The sequence below is a fragment of the Falco cherrug genome, chromosome 4 (genome assembly GCF_023634085.1).
Source record: "Falco cherrug isolate bFalChe1 chromosome 4, bFalChe1.pri, whole genome shotgun sequence".
Classification (NCBI taxonomy): Eukaryota; Metazoa; Chordata; class Aves; order Falconiformes; family Falconidae; genus Falco; species Falco cherrug.
In genome coordinates, this window is record NC_073700.1 from 73191526 (window position 1) to 73212470 (window position 20945).

Genomic DNA, 20945 nt, shown 5'->3' on the forward strand with positions numbered 1-20945 from the left:
AAGAATTTCAGTTCAGATGCCAGATTGAACTTTGCTCTGTGCTGGTTCAGTTGAGGACAACGGTAATAATAACATCTCAGTGTCTCTAAAAATAAGGTGGGGTTTTTTTTTAAATCCTACAAGGAACAATCCTTTACTTGCACCTTCTTTGCTCTCTGCATCAGTAATTTGCTGTCAGCAGTAGGAAGGTACCAGTTCCTTTCTGTTTGATTGTTTCTCCGCACCCTGCTGTAATACAGTCTAGCCTTTTTGCCAGGCTAAAAAATATAGCATGCATGGTGCTAAGAAAAATGGAGCAATAGAGCCAGCAACTTCTTTCTGAACTTAGCTGAATGTAAGTACTTAGTTAAATAAGGTAAATCTCTTATTGTCTTTTTTTTAACTAGCTGGTTCACAAATTATCCTTTTCTTTCATCTTTGGGAAAGTTAATACTAGTTCCATATATTCAGTATATTCAATCCATTATTAATTCAGTGATATCCAAATTTAATATTAGTTCAAAAAGGAAATGCAGCTTATTCCTTATCACATGTCAGATTTTAACAGCATCTTCTTTCTTGTAACTCAGCCTGCCTTTCTTTGTCTGTCTGTTTGAAAGCAAAATGAGTTTCTTAAATTGACTACACATTCAGTGGGTGTGAATCAGCCTGATCTTTAACCTGACACAAGGATCAGACCTTCAGTGTAATGTTAATGTTTATTTCATATTTTCTAGCTTTCTCTACTGGACATTTTTTACTGGAGGGAAAAGGACAAGAACACAAATAGGTTTGAATGGTGGCAAAACAGAAGCATCTTTTAACAAGCAAAAGTTTTGGCTTATAAATATATAAAATGAAAAAAATGCATATTTATTTGATAGAATTTTAAATATGATTGTTCCTTAGGGGAGGGAAGAAAAAAATGGGGTTTTTTTCCTGCAGATCATGTTGATTTTTTCCTTCGCAAGGAACAAGATTGCACCAGTGGAATTTTTTAACGTGGGAGACCAGTCCATGTCCCCAAAGAGCAGCCCTGTGAGGGGAATGAGCTGAATTTGATGGCTTCCATTCATATCCTTCTTCTGTGAAAGCTTCACAATTAACAGTATATAATGGAAAGGGAGATTTTGTTCCATTTTTGTAAGAGAAGTTTCTCTCTAACAGGGATTTGCTGAAAGATCCCTTACTCATTTAAAGAGGGTAATTTTCTGCTTGGAAACTTGTTGAGAATGGGCTGGATGAAAATCTGTCTCTATGAGGAATGGCACTGTTCTTCTCTCTGCAGGTTTATGATGGGCCCACCATTCATTCTCGTACTGTTGCAACATACTGTGGCACAGACCCTGCTTCTTTTGAATCCTCTGGCAGTTCAATGACAATCCAGTTCCAGTCAGATCCATCTGTGACTGGAAAAGGCTTTCTTTTGGAGTGGTATGCAGTGGATGCTTCTGCTGTTACACGCACCATTGCTAGAGGTGGGTTTTCAGTGGGCTGCACAGTTAAAAGTGATACAGCCAGTGATATACTGAGTTTTACTTTAAAAAAAAAACTTCCCCACAAGAGAAAGACCTAGATATTAACAGAGGGAAAGCTTTCATTGACATTTTAATTAAGCATTTTAACAGCCTTGTAAAACAATTTTCTAGGGACTTTCAGATACACTGTTTTACAGTGTTTGAAAAATAAGCATGTTGCTAGAGGGCGTTTTTCTTTACACAGGTATTTCATGAAAGCTAAACATTTTGTATGCCTCTTGAATCAAGTACATTTCAAGTGTCCCTCTTGAAACCACATTCTTAAATCACTGGAAATTGTGATATGAAACCTTTCACTATAATGCATCTCATACCCATAAATAAAGAGAATATGCTCGGTATGATTGTATACCTCTGACAAAGAGTTTCTGGAAGGAGAGGGAATATGCTTCTTGTACCATTGTTTTTCTCTGAGGAAGATCAACAAGAGGAAGTTAAGACTAACTAGGACATAGTGCAATGCCTTCTTTCTAAATCTTAAGGCAGATTTCTGGGGACAGAGGGACTAGGGATCTCTGGAGTTCTGCAGGGTAGTAGCAGCTATGTAATATATATGTAACGGGTTTAAGTACTGGGAGAGCACTGAGCCACCAGATATCCCAACAAGGATTCCATCTTGATATGAACACAAAGCTGAGACATTAGAAGCGGAGAACAAAAAGTACTTTGATTTCAAGAGGGTCTAAATCGTATGTGTATTATTGGTTATGTATGCACCATTCCTTTCTGATATGCAACCAGTGTTAAACTGTGGTAGATGCTCTTAGGTCTTTTGCTAGATACTCTTCATGGTAAAATAAGTCACGTCATTGCTGCACCAGGTAGTACAGGAACATCCTTATAGGTCAGGATTTTATGATTTTGTACTCCTGGTCCAAACTGAAGTAGAAGAAACGCATTCCTGTGACTACAGGCATCATGAATGTGCTCCCATTGTGCTTAATTATAGATCTGTCATCTTACATTATATGGGGGGAGTGTTGAGTTTGAAAAGAGGGTGCTTTCATTTTTGACTTCTTGTATGTGACAGGTGCATGTGGAGGGACTGTAACAACTGAAGAAACACCTTCATTCCTCTTCTCACCGGGCTGGCCCATGAATTACAGAAATTCTGCTGACTGTTCATGGCTTATCAGAGCTCCTGGATCTACTGTGGAGTTCAATATCCTGGCCCTAGACATAGAATCTCACAGCTCATGCAACTATGACAAACTTATTATCCAAGATGGTGAGAAGCCAATCTTGCTTTACCCTGACAGCTTGCAATAGATACCCAAGGTCCCACAGAATTTTTATGTCCGTTGACCTTAAGCAATCTTGATAGTGATGGGAACATGCTCTAAATCAGTATTCTTACTCTATGTTGAGACATTCTGCTAGTTAAAATAAAATTACCAAAGTCTAGCAAAATATTTGGTGGTCTATAAAATATTCTTTAATCTGTTAGGGGTTAAAGATCTTGAAAAGCACCTGCCTGAAAGCATGAGCCACAGCAACCAATAGGCAAATGTGTTGGTTTTAACGCCGCGTTCTGATTTCAGGAGACACTAGTCTTTCCCCAGTGCTGGCTACTCTGTGTGGACGAGAACCTCCTGGGCCAATAAGATCAACTGGAGAGGCAATGTTCATCCACTTCATGTCAGATGCAAGTGTCACTGGAGCTGGGTTTAATGCCTCTTATCACAAAAGTAAGATGTCTTTCTCTTCTCCCACAGATAAATGCCTGCCTTGCAGCTAACAATGGGCTAAGGAAAGAAAAGACTGGGGCATTTTTAACAGCTGTCTGCAGTCTATCTAATTAATCACACAGATCAATTATTCACATCTCATGAATATGCATTAATAAATGTCTGACTCTGCAAAGGAAAAATTTGCTGTTTCCCCAGCAATATAATACAACAAAGCATGATTCAACCAGACCAGTCACTTTTCAGAAGTAAGAAAAGTGTATGCCTAAGTTTGTAACAGCTCAGCTGAAAGGTGAAAGAATGCCCAGCTAAGAGAGAGAAATAAATGACTCAGAGCAGAGACACAAAACAGAGAGAGACAGATTCAGAAAGCTGTGTAAGTTCCAGCAGGAATGTCACAGTTTCCAGTGGCACTCCTCCCACAAGCACCCAGGGATGATAACAGATTCCTGAATGGGCTGAGGCACCAAGGAAAGTGTTAGGATAACAATGGGCAGCAGGGGAAGTTTTTCTGACTGGCAGCTTGAGTAGGTGACAGCGATTTGGTCCTTGGCTACAAGCAATGTACTGATGCCATGGGAGGTCCTTGGCGTAGCTGCCTGCTTACTCATCTGTTAAGCCTGAGAACTGAGTGTCAGGATGCTTGGTGTGTGTCTTCTTGCAATCTACTAGTTTGTAGGAGGGAGATAATTCATTGTGTGCATTACTCTACGCCCCTCAGCTCTTCATACACTTGCTTCAACATTTGCTTTTACCTGTCACATCTTTCTTTTGAGAGACAGGGTTTTTCTCTAAATTAATATGTGAATATTTGATGCTAATATTTTTTTCTTTGGTTCTTCTTGTTTTTGTCAGGTTGTGGAGGCTATTTTTACACAGGCAGGGGTGTGATAGCATCCCCCAACTACCCTCAAGACTATGCTCCTAATCTGAATTGTTCCTGGCGTGTAGTAGTAACCTCTGGATTTATCATTGCTGTCCATTTTGAACAGCCTTTCCAAGTTAATAGTGAGGATACCTCCTGCAGCCTTGGAGATTATGTAGAGGTGAGATTATTGGCTAGGTCAGCAAATCCTCAAAGCTATTAAAACTACAGAATGTTACAGATTTCAGTGTCAGTAAGGCAGCCCAGGTTGTCAGGGGGTGGAAATACCAAAGAAAAATACCACAGATATTATTTCTCTCTTTTATTTATTGCTGTGCGTTAACTAATCACTAGGTTATTGTTTTCCCCCATGGCATGAAGCATTAAGATGATCTGTGTTCAAAGTTTACATTGCTGTTTAACATCTTTGTCAAAGACGTAGACAATGGGATTGAGTGCAAGTTTTCTGATGACACCAAGCCATGTGGTGTGGTCAGCACACTGGAGGGAAGGGATGCCACCCAGAGGGACCTTGCCAGGCTTGAGAGTTGGGCCATTGTAATCTTACAAAGTTCAACGAGGCCAAGTGCAAGGTCCTGCACCTGGGTCAGGGCAACCCCAAGTACAAATACAGGCTGGGCAGAGAATGGAGTGAGAGGAGCCCTGAGGAGAAAGGCTTTGGGGTGTTGGTTGATGAGAAGCCCACGTGACCTGTCAATGTGTGTTTGCAGCCCAGAAAGCTGATTTTATCCTGGGCTGCATCAAAAGAAGTGTGACCAGCAGGCCAAGGGAGGTGATTCTCCACCTCTGCTCCACTCTTCTGAGAGTGGAGTACTGCGTTCACCTCAGGGGCCTCCAGCATAAGAAGTGCATGGACCTGTTGGAGTGAGTCCTGAAGATGATCAGAGGGCTGGAGCACCTCTGCTATGAAAACAGGCTGGGAGAGTTGGGGTTGTTCAGCCTGAAGAGAAGGATCCAGGGAGATCTTACTGCAGCCTTCCAGTACCTAAAGAGGGCCTACAAGACAGCTGGAGAGGGACTTTTTACAACAGCATGTAGTGTTAGGACAAGAGGGAATGGCTTTAAACTGAAAGAAGGTAAATTTAGATTAGATATAAGGAAGAAACTCTTCAATGTGAGGGTGGTGAGGCACTGGCACAGGCTGCCCAAAGAAGCTGTGGATGCCCCATCCCTGGCAGTGTTCAAGGCCAGGCTGGATGGGGCTTTGAGCAACCTGGTCTAGTGGAAGGTGTCCCTGCCCATAGCGGGGGATTGGAACTAGGTGATCTTTAAGGTCCCTTCCAACCCAAACCATGCTATGATTCTGTGATTCTATAATTATAGAATTCCAAGGCTGTTTGCTTGAATGATGTTAGCAATTTCTCTTCTTCCAGCTGAAGAATGGATTAGATAATGCTGCCCCACCTTTGGAGTCCCAGAGAGGGAATGGACGGTTTTGTGGAAGCAGCCCGATCTCTACCCTGTACACCACAGATAATCAGCTGTTTGTCCACTTCATTTCTGACAGCAGGAATGAGGGTCAAGGATTCAAACTGAAATATGAAGCTAAGAGTCTAGGTAAGTCTAGGAAATAAACTTGAATTCTGTACCTCAATAGATATAACTTGGAGTTTGTCCTCTTAAAGGAGGTTCTTGTTTTAAGTCCCAACCCTGGTAAAATCAAGTGTCTGCAAAAATGCCCTGTTTCCTTCTTTAGTGCATCACTTCTGATCTGACACTCAAATGTCTCCTTTTTAATGAGAGCCAGCTCCAGGTCACAGAATCTAGAGATACGAAAGTTTAAAAAAAAACTTATGGGAAACCCTTTGGCGTGGAAGTAGCATCTATAGTTAGGAAGAGGTGTTCAAAATTCATACAGGATTGGAAAAAACCCATGGAAATAAGAACATTATTTTAAACGTATGATACCCAGTGCAAGGGCTAAACAAGGAATTATTTAGGCTAGCACATCTAGAAAGCTGGTAAGATTTCTCACAACTTTTACTCTCTCTCTGCTGAGAAAATAGCATTCCCTGCCAGAGCTAACATTTTTTGGAAGAATGAAAAAAATGGAGACACAGAGCTCAGGAGTAAATCAGGGACTTGGTATTTGCAGTTATTCCACTGTATCATGACATATGCCACTTGGAACAGCAGGAGACCTCCTGTTAAACAGTATAACTAAACACAACTAAAGCAACCTGTCACTCTACTCAAAAATTTAGGTACCTGCTTGTTTTCTGCCTGCTTTTCCCTGCTGCCACAAAGAATCATTCTTAGCATTACTGTAGGAGATTCATGAAGGGAATAGGTGAAGCTGTACAATAGTATTTCTAGCATTTCGATTTATGAAACTTGACTAAAACCCTCTGTTAAACCAGTATTGCTAGAACATAGTGTGTGTTTTTGACAGAAAGGTTCTGGTCAAAATAAAGATATTTTTGTAGGATAAAGGACCTGACCAAATCCTCATGTTTGCTCTGACTGGCATTCCTCACAGATTCGTTATTGTCTCAAACAGACATTTCAACTTTTGGAAAGCAGAAGTGGCGAATGATTCACAGAAGTATTGATAGGTCTGACGGTAGGAACAAGGCAAGAAATACGTTTTTTCTTTGGTTTAGAAGGAATCCGAGGTAGAACTAAGAGCAGTTTAATTCAGGGCCCTGAACATTTGGGAGTGAGGAGGACTACGTAAGCAGGAGCACAGGAACATAGGATTCTACTGCATGAAAATGTTTTCCCACAGTATGCAGTAAAATGCATTTGTTTTTGATGCCACTATATGACACCAAAAGGAAACTGTTGGAATATACTGATAGCTCATATTTTTGATGCCTCGCCCATTTCCTTAATGTTGTTTTTTACTGGTGATCTTTTCTTTCCCAGCTTGTGGAGGGAATATTTATATCAATGATTTCAACCCCAGTGGATATATATCTTCCCCTAACTATCCAAGCAATTATCCGCCACATGCTGACTGTGTCTGGACCATAACTGCACCTAATGGACATGCAGTAGAACTGCAATTTGAAGACCAGTTTTACATTGAACCTTCACCGAAGTATACCTCCACATTATTTTCCCTGTGTTTCTTCAGAGATTGCATTCTGATTCTTCTTTCCCTGTTACTTTCTCTGATTCCTCACAGCACACTTGCATGCAGTTTTATAATCAAAACTGCTTAGGAATTTTTTTAGAGAGATCACTGAAGTTATCAGGCTACTGATACACATTCCTAGGACTTTGCAGTGTATGACAGAAATTAATAGACAGAGAGGAAGCATCTGTGGTAGGAAGGTGCTTTCCGGAAAATCTGTGCCCTCTAGTCCTTTCATATTCAGATTTGCAGTAATTTTGACTCTCAGGTGCTTTTAAATCCAATGGATTGCCACCACAATCATTTGTCTCCCTCCTCCATTGCCTGTCTGCTGATTTGCAATGGGTCTGCATGTTTTGCACTCCCTGTCTAAAGCACAAAACAAGGCCTAGTTTCGAGCTGATGTATCTTTATTGATACAGAGCTGGCTCACTATATGGCAAAGGTGAGCACCACCTGTGAGATTGTGTCCAGAAAAAATGGTGCAGGACACAGAATCCCAAAGGTGTCCTTTCTGGCTTCCCAGGACACTGCACCATTCTGAAAGCAAAGCTGTTACTTAAGATATTTTGGCTCTTTCTATGCCCACCTAAGTAAGCCCCCAGGTTTGAATTTTTATTCCCTTCATCTTATATCTGTTCCTTAATTCAGCAGTCACCAATGAGACTTAATAGGGGATATCTGCTGAATCTGAATGCTGCCCAAAAAAATACCTATTAAAGATGGTCACAACTGCTTTATCAGGGCTTTTTCATACCCCTGCTCAGGACTTGCCTCTGTCTGATCTGCTCTGATCATAGACTGGCCTTGGGATAAATCTTTCTCAATGTTTCTAGCACCTCTTTTGATTCAAATGTTACGTAACTATCACGGATTATGGACTTGTTAATTCTGTTCTGATCACATTGCATGGAAACTGATCTAATTCACTACAGCTTCATGGCTTTGTGCACATACTGAAAAGATTTCAAACTGTTACTGCTATACATTAAACAGAAAATTCTCTTTTAGCTGTACTTCCAGTTACCTAGAGCTACGCAACGGCGCTGACTCCACTGCCCCCATCATTGCCAAGCTGTGTGGAGGCTTCATGCCAGGCTCACAGAGATCCTCAGGAGCTGTCATGTACCTGAGGTTCAGGTCTGACAGCAGTGCCACACATGTGGGATTCAATGCTAAATACACCATTGGTAATGCTTCCATTTGTCAGTTTCTCTGATTTTAGAGAATATTTGGTCTCAAGTGTCAGGCTTTTGTAATGGGGCTTAAGTCATGCCTATCAGGTGGACTGACAGAGATGCCTCTCAATTAGTGTTAGAGCTAAGGCATCAGAATCATCATATATAACATAAGCATATTCTGCACCTAGCAAGAAGTGAAAATTATGGAAGTAAGAATAGGAAAATGCTCATAGATCTGCAGTAGTAGAAAAAAATGACTGAATTGTGTTGACAGGAGGTTATCATCAAAGGGGCAGTAGAAAAAAGGTTGACATGGATAAAACCATGTAACATGATTTGATTTTCAGCATGCAAACTTAGTGTCACTTTCATGAACAGGATCCTGAAGGGGAATGCAAAGATCTGATAAGAGCTGGCCGGAGGAGAACAAATTAGGAGCTTCTTTATGTAAATGTAAATCAATGTATAGTAACAATGCTGCTAGACAGGGGCTACACAACAGTGGACTGAAAAAGGAATGAACAATGGGAATCATTATTAGTCAGCTGGGAAAAGAAATACTTTAAAATTATTTGCTCTTAAGCTACAAAAACAGGATTAGAAAGCACTAGCGAAGTTTTAAATACAAAATAGTCTTACATCAGATTCAGAAATATGCTACTTTTTTAGTTTTGATAATGTTAATAATCTTCACAAAGTACCAGCTATTACGTTAGTATCACCCATATAGGAAAGTCTAGGACTGATAATTTCTCAGAGGTGAAGCACTGGACTATATTGCTTTACACAGAATTTTGCTGATTGTGTTAGATCTCAAACACTTAAGCCAATATAGCGTGCTATTGTATTTCTGAATGTGAAAACTGAAGCAACTTGCAAGAACACATTGTTAGTATATGAAGCCATAATTTATATTTATGCATAACAGATTTACAGTATCTCAGCTGTATGCCAGTCATCCTGGAACAAAGCGCTAATCACTTAGAAGAGTGAATGGTATGAACACAACTGTTATTGCCATGAAAAGATTGTAACTGGCAAACACACAATACACTGTAAAATCCAATAAATTCCACCAAGGAATATTATTTGCTGTAAGCCTTAGTATGACAAACTTAAGTTTGCAGGTACCACAGAGAAATGAGTTTTCAGAGAAAGAAAACTCAAAATAACTGGTTGTTTCCCAAACTGTGCAGTGATTACGTACCAAGGCATCACAAGGAAGGGAGTGTGAACAGGAAGGGGCAGGAAAGAGGAGTCTGAACCATAGCTGTAGGCCCAAATCAGCAGTCAACTTTAGTCAGTCATAAAAAAATAAGATTCACATTCACCAAACTAAAGTTCTTTATAATAATCTGGTACATCTTTCCAAGATTTTCTGGTAAATATAGACGTGGGTAGATATTTGAACCTGTGAGTTAAGGTATTTGATAGCTTGGAACCTGTGAGTTTATTTAAATTAACAAGAGATATGACAGAGAGGAAGGGATGCTTATGATGGTGAGGGAGTGTGCAGAGAAAAAAAAACCACAACAAAACCCCAAACCAAACTAGGACTGATTGAGTTAGAAGGAGAATGTGGAAGATTTTTAACTGGAATGCAATTCCTGTTTTCATATCACAGTTAGAGAACAAGTCAGATGTGCCATAACTTTAAGTCTTGTTTAGGAGAAGGGTCATCTCTCTGACATCCTTGAGTCAACCAATGTTCTTTCTTTTGCAGCTCCCTGTGGCGGGACAGTGGTAGGACTAACTGGTGTCATTGAAAGCATGGGGTATCCTGAGCTTCATTATCGAGACAACCTGCTATGTGAATGGTTTCTGCAGGGCCCCAGGGGCCACTATCTTACCATCAGACTAGAAGGCCTGGATATTCAAAACTCCTCCATGTGCACAAATGACTTTGTGGAGATCCGAGAATACAACGCTTCTGGTCTGAGAATTATTTCAGTATTTGTCTTCCCTTCCCTAATATTACTACAAAACCTCACCAGAGATTTCCTTTTGGGTACAAAGCGAGCCTTTTCAAAGTACAGTGTTTGCTTCTGTCTGCCTTTCTTGCTGAAGCAAAGACAAAACCCCCCTTCTGTTTTGCAGCAGTAACTTCATTTTACTAGTATACCCCTGCCTGTCCAGTTAAATTGCAAAGTGATCCTTCAATATAAATATAAATAATGTATTGATAGAAAATTGTCTTTCTGTATGTGATTTTTTGCAGGAAATTTGTTGGGCAGGTACTGTGGTAATACTCTCCCTGATGCTGTGGACACCTCTGACAGTTTTGCTTATGTCAAGTTTGTCACTGATGGATCAGTCAATGCCCAAGGATTCAGACTGCGCTTTGATTCCAGTACCGAAGGTTGGATTTTTAAGGTTGCAAATTACTTGCAGGAATCAACATATACCACAGACCATAACTGCACTGCTACAGCATATATTGTAGATCACTTATTCTTGGAGTGGTGTGTATTTGCTCTTAAATTTAAACTCCAGAGGAAGTGTGACTAGAGCTTTCTGATCACTACTTAACCGAGCTGAAAGTTTTGGGAGGCAAGCAGTCTCCTGCTATAATGGATGTGGCCATCGGTGACAGATCTCATATGATGAAGCACATTCTTCCACACCTTTTTTTCTCCAGCAGTCAGTCCAGGGATGTCCTAACATTCCCTTCCCACAACCCTCTTGATGAGGGGAAAGGTAAAGAAATGCTGTGATTTTCCTTTATGTTATTCTGTCCTTCTGAGGTGAGTGGTATTCTTAAATCTCCCTAAACCAAATTGGTTTTAACCAGTGGTTTTAAAGCAGGATCACAGAACTGCAGAGCCATTGAGGTTGGAAAGGGCCTCTGGAGATGAGGTAGTCCAACCCCCCTGCTCCAGCAGGGTCAGGTAGGGGAAGTTGCTCAGGACTGTGGCCAGTTGGGTTTTGAGTATCTCCGGGGCTAGATACTCCCCAAACCCCTCTGCAAGCTATTCCAGTGTTCAGCAACCCTCACAGTGAAAAGTGTTTTCATATGTTCAGGTGGAATTTCCTGTGATTCAGTTTGTGACCATTGCCTCTTGTCCTGAGCACAATGATTTTGAAGAGCCGTTCTGATCAGGGCTAAGGACATAGACCTATTCCTGCTTCACACTTCTCTTTCACGTTCTTTAGTGCCCATGCAATGCCAAGCAATGTTTGTCCTACCAAAAACACGGCTACTTTTCAAGAAAGTCGTTACAGTAGTGGTCTAGAAAAATCTCCTGCCAACCCTTCTTAACTCCTTGTAGCTCATTTAAAAGCTCAGCTGAAAGCTTCCTTATTGTTTGCTTCTGCAATAATTAACAGACGGGGAAACAAACTACAAAAGAATGCTATTCCACTCCCAGGACCCTGTTAAGCAACCATGAAAGAGAAAATGTATTTAGGTAAAATTTAATGCAGATGGATACACATATTAGACTATTTTGCAGGAGTCCATAAGGGTGAGGAAAGGGACTAAATCTCTCACTGCAGCCCATTAAACTATATCTCTGTGTTTTAAAAGGAAACTTAAGTGTAGACTCATAAAATTATTCCATTAGTCTCAGAAGAAAAATGCACTCTATACCCAAGACCTTTAGTATTTTTCCTCAGAGCACAGTTTGATATTCCTAAGATAGGAAAACCAGAAAATAATGGTACTGAGAAGATGTTGATAAAAATCCCTGAAAGCTTTTTCTCTACCTCTGTTAACCAGCAAAGGAAAAATGCATCCTTCATTATAATCTGCTCCAAGACCCTGCTCATTCTTTGTAGCTCTGCTCAGGCACGTGAAAGACAAAAATGCCTCAGTCCTGCCACAGTGAAAGGCTTGTGTCACTTGACATTAAAGTCTGTGGGTCACTTAGGTTTCTGAAGCCTGACATGAGCCCTTCAGAGAAGGGATTATTAATAATTAGACTAAAAGGAGCTGCTATGGTCAATTAATATTTAACTACATTTATGGATGAGTGATAAAGACTGGCTGGGACTTTGCTGTTCAGACAAACATATGTACAGGATAGGCATATCAAATCAACCTTTCATCATTTCTTTTTCTTGCATTATTAATGATTTTTTGCTCTAACTCTGTAAGCAATACTTTAAGAAGTGTCCCAATATTTGGATATTTCAGAATGTGGTGGGGATTTTACTGCCCCTGTTGGAACATTTACTTCACCCAACTATCCCAACCTATACCCACATAACCGAGTGTGTGAATGGAGGATCACAGTGGAAGAAGGTCGGCGTGTGACTCTCACCTTTAATGATATGAAAACGGAAGAACACTGGAGGTGCTCATTAGATTATGTGGCTGTGAGTATTGGGTGTGAGGGCAGAAAATGCTCTTCCTAATCCCTTTATGGAGCATTAATGGGTGTAATAGATCTGAAATGTCAGTTATAGGTCTACATCTGATTTTAAGACAAATTATAATTTAATCTGAAGTAAACAGATAAATAAAAGTTCGCTCTGTATGTTGTCTAAACTCATCTGCTTGTTTTAGAGTATGGAAATTTTGTGGTCCAGACAGAGGGGAGGACTTCAAGAAATCATTGGAATTGGCTCTTTATTGATTATGGAAAAAAGCTCTGGGGTTTTTGAAAGCTTTCAATGTCTCTTTTCTGTGAACACAAAGTCCATCTGTTGGTTTCAGGTCTCTTGACTTTGGAGGTTGTTACTGCTGTTGTTACTGTTGCCAATTAAATAAAAAAATAAAAAAAGAGAGAGAGGGAGAGAAAGCCAGAGATTGCAACAAATAGCTACTACTGGGTTGGCATTTGCATATTCTGAAAGAGAAATCCGGAAAACCCAAGAAATTCTACCTGTTTATCACCCTCCATCTCCAAAAAGATAGATATTGGTCATCATGGTTATTTTAGATTTTTGCTTATTTAGAGGGAAAAAACCCCAAACCAACCAACCAACCAAACCTGGCACACAGAACTGGACATGTTCAGATGTACAAATGCCTCAGAAACATGATACCTCTATGAAATTGCAGCAATGGGAGATCGAGTTTAGTTTCCCGTTTGCTCAGATTAGCAGTGCAAACATGGGAATTGGCTTTAGTATCAGATGCTGGCCCATGCACAAGTGTAAGGGGGTGAAGTAGCTTTCCCTCGAGATTTGTAGATGATGTTTCCCTTGTTTTCCTTTGCAGATGCTTTAGACACCATGGGGAGCTAGCTTTTATTGATTAATGAAGTAATGATCTCTTAAAGGAAGATCTGTCTTGCCAGCTTTTGTGCCTTCGACACCCTAATATATTCCAAATCTCAGTGGGATATTTCTGCCTTGCTTGCACTGCTGAGGTAGAATTAGAAAGAAGGAATTTAAGTCCTAGGCTAAAGGCTGCATGAAGGAAATTGAGCAAAATACCTCTGGATCATCAAGTGAAATATTTGAATTAATAAAAAATGCCCACCAGCCCTCAGTATGTTGGAGAAGATTTTGATAAAGATGATGTTGGCTTTAACAAGAATACAAAGACAGTCATTTGAAATGGAATGAATATGATCAGTAGCTGGCATTATTAAGTGATTGAAGATATAAATATTGAGCTAAGTACAGTATTTTTTCCAATAAAACCATTTCAATTCCTGTTTTTAAAAAGAAAAAAAAAGAGGCAGAGAGGCAATATGTTTGTGTTTCACCAAAATAGGCAAGGTATTTTTGCTGTTTCACTTCAGAGCCTCATCCACTCTAGGCAGTGGAAGTTTGTTCCAAGGTTTTGAGTAGATTTGGGAACTAACCTCCTATGCGTGACACCACTGACCCTTGTATTAAAGATGCGAAGCACTGTTAAATGATACAGGAGATGCTCTTAAGACTGTATTTTGATCTCAGAAGAGTTTATTTTGACCCAACAGGTTTACAATGGCCTCAGACAAAACTCTCCCCAGCTGGCCAAACTGTGTGGAGAGGTAAATCCAGGCACTGAGGTAAAATCCTCTGGAAACACAATGAAAGTCATCTTGGTGACAGATATGTCCCATGCAACCAGAGGCTTCAGTGTCTCATATTCATCTAGTGAAGATGCAGGTAGTGTATGTTTCTGAATTAAGTGATTGATCTTTGGTGAGTCATTTCATAGCTAAAGTACTGGCACATGTCAAAAAAATGACCTAAACAGATAACAAATCTGTGATACCGTTTTCCTCTCTTGCGTCTCTGGATGGGAGTAGATGTGTATCTTCAATTATTTGAAAGGACTTGAAAAAATGGGGAGTCTCTGGGGGTTACAGACTTCATCTGCCTGTTATGTCAAACTTCAAATCGAAAGAATAACCTCTGTTATGGATCATAGTCCTTTACTATTACTACTGATTTATTGTTATGTACTTAGTCTGGAGTAAAAGATGGGCTGAAATGGCCTTATTCCATGAAAAGATCCAAAAGGCACAGTGCTGTAGACAAACTGAATAATTCAGGTGCTTCTTTATTACTCGGGGTGTGCGTGCGTGTGTGTATGTGTAATTATTTTATTGTAGCTTGTGAGAAAGTGCAGCTTAACCTACTTTTGCAAGCTCAGCCTCCAGAGCGGAGGCAGCTGGAGGAGCCTTACTACTACAGACTACAGCCTTGAGTCTTTCAAACTTGATTTTCCAACTCCCCCCCCAAGCATCCTACTATAGCAAAAGTGTACTGCTTTTGAGGGTGTGTTCCAGAAAAATCTTCTCCTGAGCCTAAAATTGGGTAATGGGTAGGGCTGAGCAATACTGAACTGGAGCTGCAGGGGAATTTTATCAAAATGTTAAATAATGCCTGTTTTGATGTATTGATGGCACTGCTGAAGTATTTTATTTGATACTGTGCATAATTCTTGTTCTTTGCTTTACTCATGTGTTTTTAAAGACTTGCCAATAAATTCCAGGACACTGGGCAAGAATTGCCTTGTATGCAGCAGTAAATTATAAAAAAAGGAGAAGACGGAAAATTTTTTGATCTAATCAGCACATATGCATGCTGACATGAGCATATCTGAAAAAGAGGGGCAAGATTTCTCTTCATACAAGAATTATTACTATTTTAAGATAAATTATATTTTGTTTCTGCAGTTTGTGGGGGAACCCTGATGGGATATACAGGTGGGAATTTCTCTTCTCCTGGTTATGATGGCATCAAAAATTACACGAGTAACCTGAATTGTGAATGGACCATTGAAAGCCCCTCCCACTATAATTCATCCATATATGTGTCTTTCGAAGATTTCCACATGGAACATCACCAGGACTGCCAGTACGACTACCTAGAGCTACGAATAGGTTTGTATGTTCAGCAGGAAAAGGGATAAGGCCTGTCAAGATCCTGGTTGTGCAATTGTGTGCCAAATCTTGTTCATATATTTGAAGACAATGACTCTTGCAGGACCTGTATATTTGAGAGTGTTCACATGCATGCCTTCCATGCTGCCTCCTAGACCAGGAGTGGGATTTCACTACCACAGCAATTGATGCATGAATTTGGTCAGCCTTTCTTTCAGAGGAGAAAATGGAAAACTGGATAGGTATCTCAGGGGGATAAATTGTTTTGGTGGGTGCAGTACACACCTGACACTCTCTTTACAAGGCACAATGTGAATTTCACTTCACCTCCCTTTAAAGATGGAAGTAAGGAGAAGCTGGAGTCATCAACACAATATATTGGGTCCACAGCCCATTCTCTCCCTGTTCCTGAAATATCTCCAGGGACAGCAGGAGTGGAGTAAAGAATGTTTTAATTATTATTAGCCTCTGTGCTGCATACCCTCTTCATACCTCTCTTTTGCACTCCTTAAGACAGTTCTTCAAAAGCAAATCCCTATTTCCCATGAGACTGCATCACAAACTACTGACTAAAGCATTTAAAAGGAAAACAATCACAGGATTAATGCATCAGTAACATCTCTGCAAATTTGAGCATCTTTAGCTATCCACAAGAACAAGCAACTGGAAATGTCATATGAAAGTCACTCAGGTAATGCCAAGTGTAGTAGAAAAGCTCCAGCTGTCTTCTTCGCTGAGAGGCTGTAACTGTGAGTCCCAGAGAGACAGGTTCTAATTTACCAGGAAATCGTTTCTGAAAGGTGGGGGGTGAGAGCAGGAATCTGTTATATCCTTATTTGCATTCATTTGAAGAAGAGCCCTTGGTTGCATAGCATCGGTTTGTCCTGTGTAGAGCCAAAGCACACATAGCTGTGAGGCCTAACAATTCCCTCCCATGTATGCACTGGAGCTGGGAAATAATAGAAAGAGAACTCAGAGAAAGAAATAACAAAATATATCCAGTCCATTACTCATCAGTTCCCACTACTCTCACTGCTGTGAACCTCAGGCCTCTGGGAATTACAAAAGAAAGAGGAAAAAATGCAGTCTTGTTTTACTTTACACAATTTTGTCATCTGAATAGTAATGTTCATTTTGGCCATGCTGATGGATCTTCAGTTTCACAACCAGTCTCCTGTCAAAGGCAGAATGCCCTAATTCATCTGTGTATGCTGACAAGTAACATTAGTGAGCACTGAGATGCAAATAGTGCAGAAACCCTCAGGCAGGTGCTGTTTAAGACTCTCAACACAGCAGATATGAACTTGAGGAAAGGTCCAATTCAACAGTAAGTTACCCAAGAGCCCCAAATGAAGCTCAGATGCGTAAAATTCTTTTGAGTTACCCATAAAACACACTTCATGGTACTGAATGGAGGAAAAAAAAAGAAAAAAAAAAAAAGCAGAATCGACTTCTTGTGTTCAATAAGAAATATTTGATCTAAATAGATAAATATTTCAAATTTCTTAGGGTAAGGTTTTATATGAAGTTATTAAATTATCCGGCATGTGTATGTATTCTGCACATGGTAATACAGCTGAACATATTGTACAGTGAAATATACTCCTAACTTTTGGCTTTTGTGGAAGACTTGATTTTGTCTTTCAGATCATTCCCTTCAGTTTGAACCAAATTTTACAGCACAGTCTTTGTGTTTACATTTTCTGTTTATCAACAGTCTATGTCTCTGGCCAGCTGGCCATTCATGAAAGCAGTGACTGGTGTGAGTTTTCACACTGCAGAGACCAAGTAACCTGGGTTGCATTGGTCACACAGTTAATCACCTTGTAGGAAGTGCAAAAAAGAAAAACTACACTTCACATATTAATGCTTAAAGTAGTTACTACTATTTTTCTCCAAACCATAATTTAGCACGGTCTTCTGCTTCTATAGCTCAGTATCATTTTTAGTGCATGTTAACAAGACAGGTTTTAGAATTTCTCTGTGTAATTTACATTCATAGATTTCTATTATATGTCCCCTTTTATCCCTACGCTTTAAGGCAGTTCAAATGGTGGCTGTGTCACTATATATGGCAGAAAGATGAAGTTAACTGAGCCACATTACTTGGAATAACTGTGAAAGTGCTTTGAAGAGTGTGTAAAGTTTCTCACTTTTGCTCTACTGCCTTCTTTGCAAGAACAGCCTGCCACTCTGCATGGAGTTAGGAGGTGCTTTTGAATGGAGACTTTTAAAGACCAGCAGTCTGGTGTTATTAAAGAAGCAAACTGGAATGGCATTGCCTGGATGTTGTGAGGAACACTATTACACTTGTTTTCCTTCTGCTGAGAATATATCAGTAATAAACAGAAACTGGCACTTCTACCAGTGTGATGCATAAGAACTTACACCAACGTGAGCAAACTCATTGTCACAGAAGTGCAGTGGCCTGTGTTGTGCTTTCCTTTTAGGTTTCAATGATTTGAGCAAATGCTGACGTTTTTTTGCCATACAGAGAACAGTTTGTTGAGCTCGCTAGGAAAGAGATGTCTGCTATTAATACAATAGTGACAGCTTGTTCATGGATGGAGTACATCCCTATATGGTAGAAAACTCAAAATCCCGTTAAATTGACGTTAATGAGGATGTCAAACAGGCTCAATAGTCTTCCATGTGATCAGGTCCTCAGGCCATCTCTTCCTGCTGTTCTGCCCCAAAATACTTGCAGTTTTGGGACAGTTTCTGTGGTTCTGGGTCTGAGGGGTCATTCAAAATGGAAGTATGCAGGATGGCAGGGACAGGAGAGAAGGAGACCAAGATATTAAAAGGATTATTAATACAGCTTTGGAAAGAACTTCCTTGTTAAGTTTTAGATCCCAGCAATGAACTGCAGCACTCTACCCCTAACAAATCATCAGTTATTGTGTGATATGTTCTTTTCTCTGTTTTCTAGTCAAAACAATTTGAAATGCATATTTGCCTAGCTATTCTTTATTGTAGCTCTTTTAGGATTCAAAAAATGTATTTTTTTTTTCTTTCTTTATTCAGGGGATGCTGATGGCGAGCTAATAGCCAGACTTTGCGGTCAGGCAGCACCATCTGTGCCACTAGTCATAGCTGCCCCCCAGATCTGGGTACACTTTGTAAGTGATGAAAACACAGAAGATAAAGGATTCTTGGCCCATTACACGTTTGAAGGTAAATGACTTGACAGACTGTTGCCCTTGCTGACTGAGGCACTTCTCAGGGTTGTTGCCATTCATTTGGTGATGCTGAGAATACACGCTATGGGATCAGCTCTCAAAGAGGTCCTCAGAAGTTACACAGTGCCTGCCACTGTTCATATCCATCTAAAGCAAACATATGCTAGCAATTGAACTTTCAGATTTATTTTCTGCCTTACTGTTCCCATTCCCTGAACCGCATTTGAGTTTTTGCAATGCAGTGCAACACTCAGAACAGCTGCTTGCTCTTGGGAATAGGGATGTAACAGGTAACACCAGCCAAGTTTGACTTACTTTGAATAGGCCTTCAGAGTGCTAGCATGGCTGAAATGCATTCTGCTGCTTGAACCTTTGCACTCATTTTGAAATCCACTTAAAGCTGTATCAGTGCAAATTACACAACTTTGCCATTTACATGCCAGCACAACTATTCTTCCTGTCACAGCTGAATTTAGCCTTGGTGCTTATCTAGACACACCAGCAAGTTTTTGATTCGATTGTGTTGGTCTAAGAATGGCACTGGTTTGCTTAGGAATCTGAGATAAATAAATGTAAGATAAGGTAGAAGAGGCAGCTGTAAGTGTCAGCTGGTGAAGGTTTCACAGACTTATTATATGAAGTAGCAGAATAAATGCAAAGTTTCAAGGTCATTGAATATGTTTACTCAGTATTCAATGACAAAGATTTTCAAACTTGGATTTTCCCAGATAAATTGTTCATCCTTACCTATATCAGTCCAACTTAAATATATTTTAGTGCTATTATTACAAGCTTAATAATCTTTCACTCATGTGATTATAGTGTTCAGTTCTGAAAATGTATTGCAATATTACTTTTTTTCTTCAGCCTGTGGGGGTGTACAGTCAGGTGGAAGGGGAGTTATCTCAAGTCCTAACTACCCAGAGCCTTACAGCGCTCTGAGTCGCTGCTCCTGGTTGCTGGAAGCCCCTGAAGGCGAAACCATCACTGTGAGTAACACAACTTTATGATTGTGTGCACAGCTGGCAGTGTGAGAAGCACCCTCTGAGTCTTGAGGAACAGGTTTGAGACAACTTGGGAAATCAGAAATGTGGGGGAATGGAATATCTCCCCATCAGCCTTACTTAAGTGGAGGAAACAAACATAACACAACCAAACCAGATTGTGCTTTTTGAAAGGTCTAACTTGACCTCAAAGCATCGCACTGACTTGTGCTTTAAATAGTGACTTTCTATGTTTAGGAAACTGAAATAACTCATGTTATTAGATGAGCGTGGATATCCTCACTGTCATGAGAATAGAATTTTTTTTATCGGCAGAAAAGTTAAAAGCCACTAGAAAGTTACTTTCATGTCTTAATGGTTAGTCTGGCAGATAATGTGATTGCTGGTACAAATTACATCAGTGAGGTGCTACTCTTTATTTCCCAATAACTGTTAATGGGCTGCCTGAGGTGCTACTTTCTTGAGCCAAACTGCTGAGACACCAATTTAAGCACCTTTATGACCAAGCAGTGCTAAACTTCACTTACTGAATTATTTGACTGATCCTTTGGAGACAGGTTCAATCAATGATATTTGTGGTCCAGATAAGAAAAATAATCTGAAAAGCAATTTCATAAAAAAAACATTGGAGATTTTCATATGTAATGTCTTTCACTAATTTCCCTATCATGTTTTCCTTATTTACAACTACAAAGGTGTTTTTTAGAAATACAGACCCATAGGTCGAATTATTCTACTGCATGATATTCTGACCACTGCCTAGATACTTCAGGGAATACAGGATTATTTTAGTGGAACACAAAATTTCTGTTTATTTCACAAATTTGTTTAAAGCAGAACTAATCTTAATCAGATGGAACTTTTAAAAGAACTGAGTAGCAGCCCCCTCTGTGAAGGCAGACAAACTTTTTCCAGTGTAAGCTGCAAGTTTTTTTTTACTGGTAGAGTTCTGAACTGAAACCATTTGAGCTAAATTTGTATTTGGTCTTTGCCTCAGGCAGAGTTCTTTTGGAAATGAATACACACACAAGTTACAGGAAGAAGTACTATGTATTTGCTAAACTTTTCCACAACGATGCCAATCCTAGAACTGGTAAAAAAAATCTTACGGAAAGAGGGCCAGGCAGTCATTAGTGTACA

The 20945-nt window shown here is 39.9% G+C and overlaps 1 protein-coding gene across 1 annotated transcript in view; it reads left to right on the forward strand.

Moving 5' to 3' along the window:
- CUBN (cubilin) overlaps positions 1–20945 on the forward strand; it is a 155177-nt gene that overhangs the window by 98366 nt on the left and 35866 nt on the right. The window contains exons 43-56 of the mRNA XM_055708924.1: positions 1268–1457; positions 2548–2745; positions 3059–3205; positions 4061–4251; positions 5465–5648; positions 6960–7134; positions 8182–8360; positions 10075–10284; positions 10570–10710; positions 12487–12668; positions 14225–14396; positions 15413–15619; positions 18647–18796; positions 19669–19790. Of these exons, the coding sequence (XP_055564899.1) occupies positions 1268–1457; positions 2548–2745; positions 3059–3205; positions 4061–4251; positions 5465–5648; positions 6960–7134; positions 8182–8360; positions 10075–10284; positions 10570–10710; positions 12487–12668; positions 14225–14396; positions 15413–15619; positions 18647–18796; positions 19669–19790 (2448 nt within the window). The remainder of the gene's footprint in view (positions 1–1267; positions 1458–2547; positions 2746–3058; positions 3206–4060; positions 4252–5464; positions 5649–6959; positions 7135–8181; positions 8361–10074; positions 10285–10569; positions 10711–12486; positions 12669–14224; positions 14397–15412; positions 15620–18646; positions 18797–19668; positions 19791–20945) is intronic.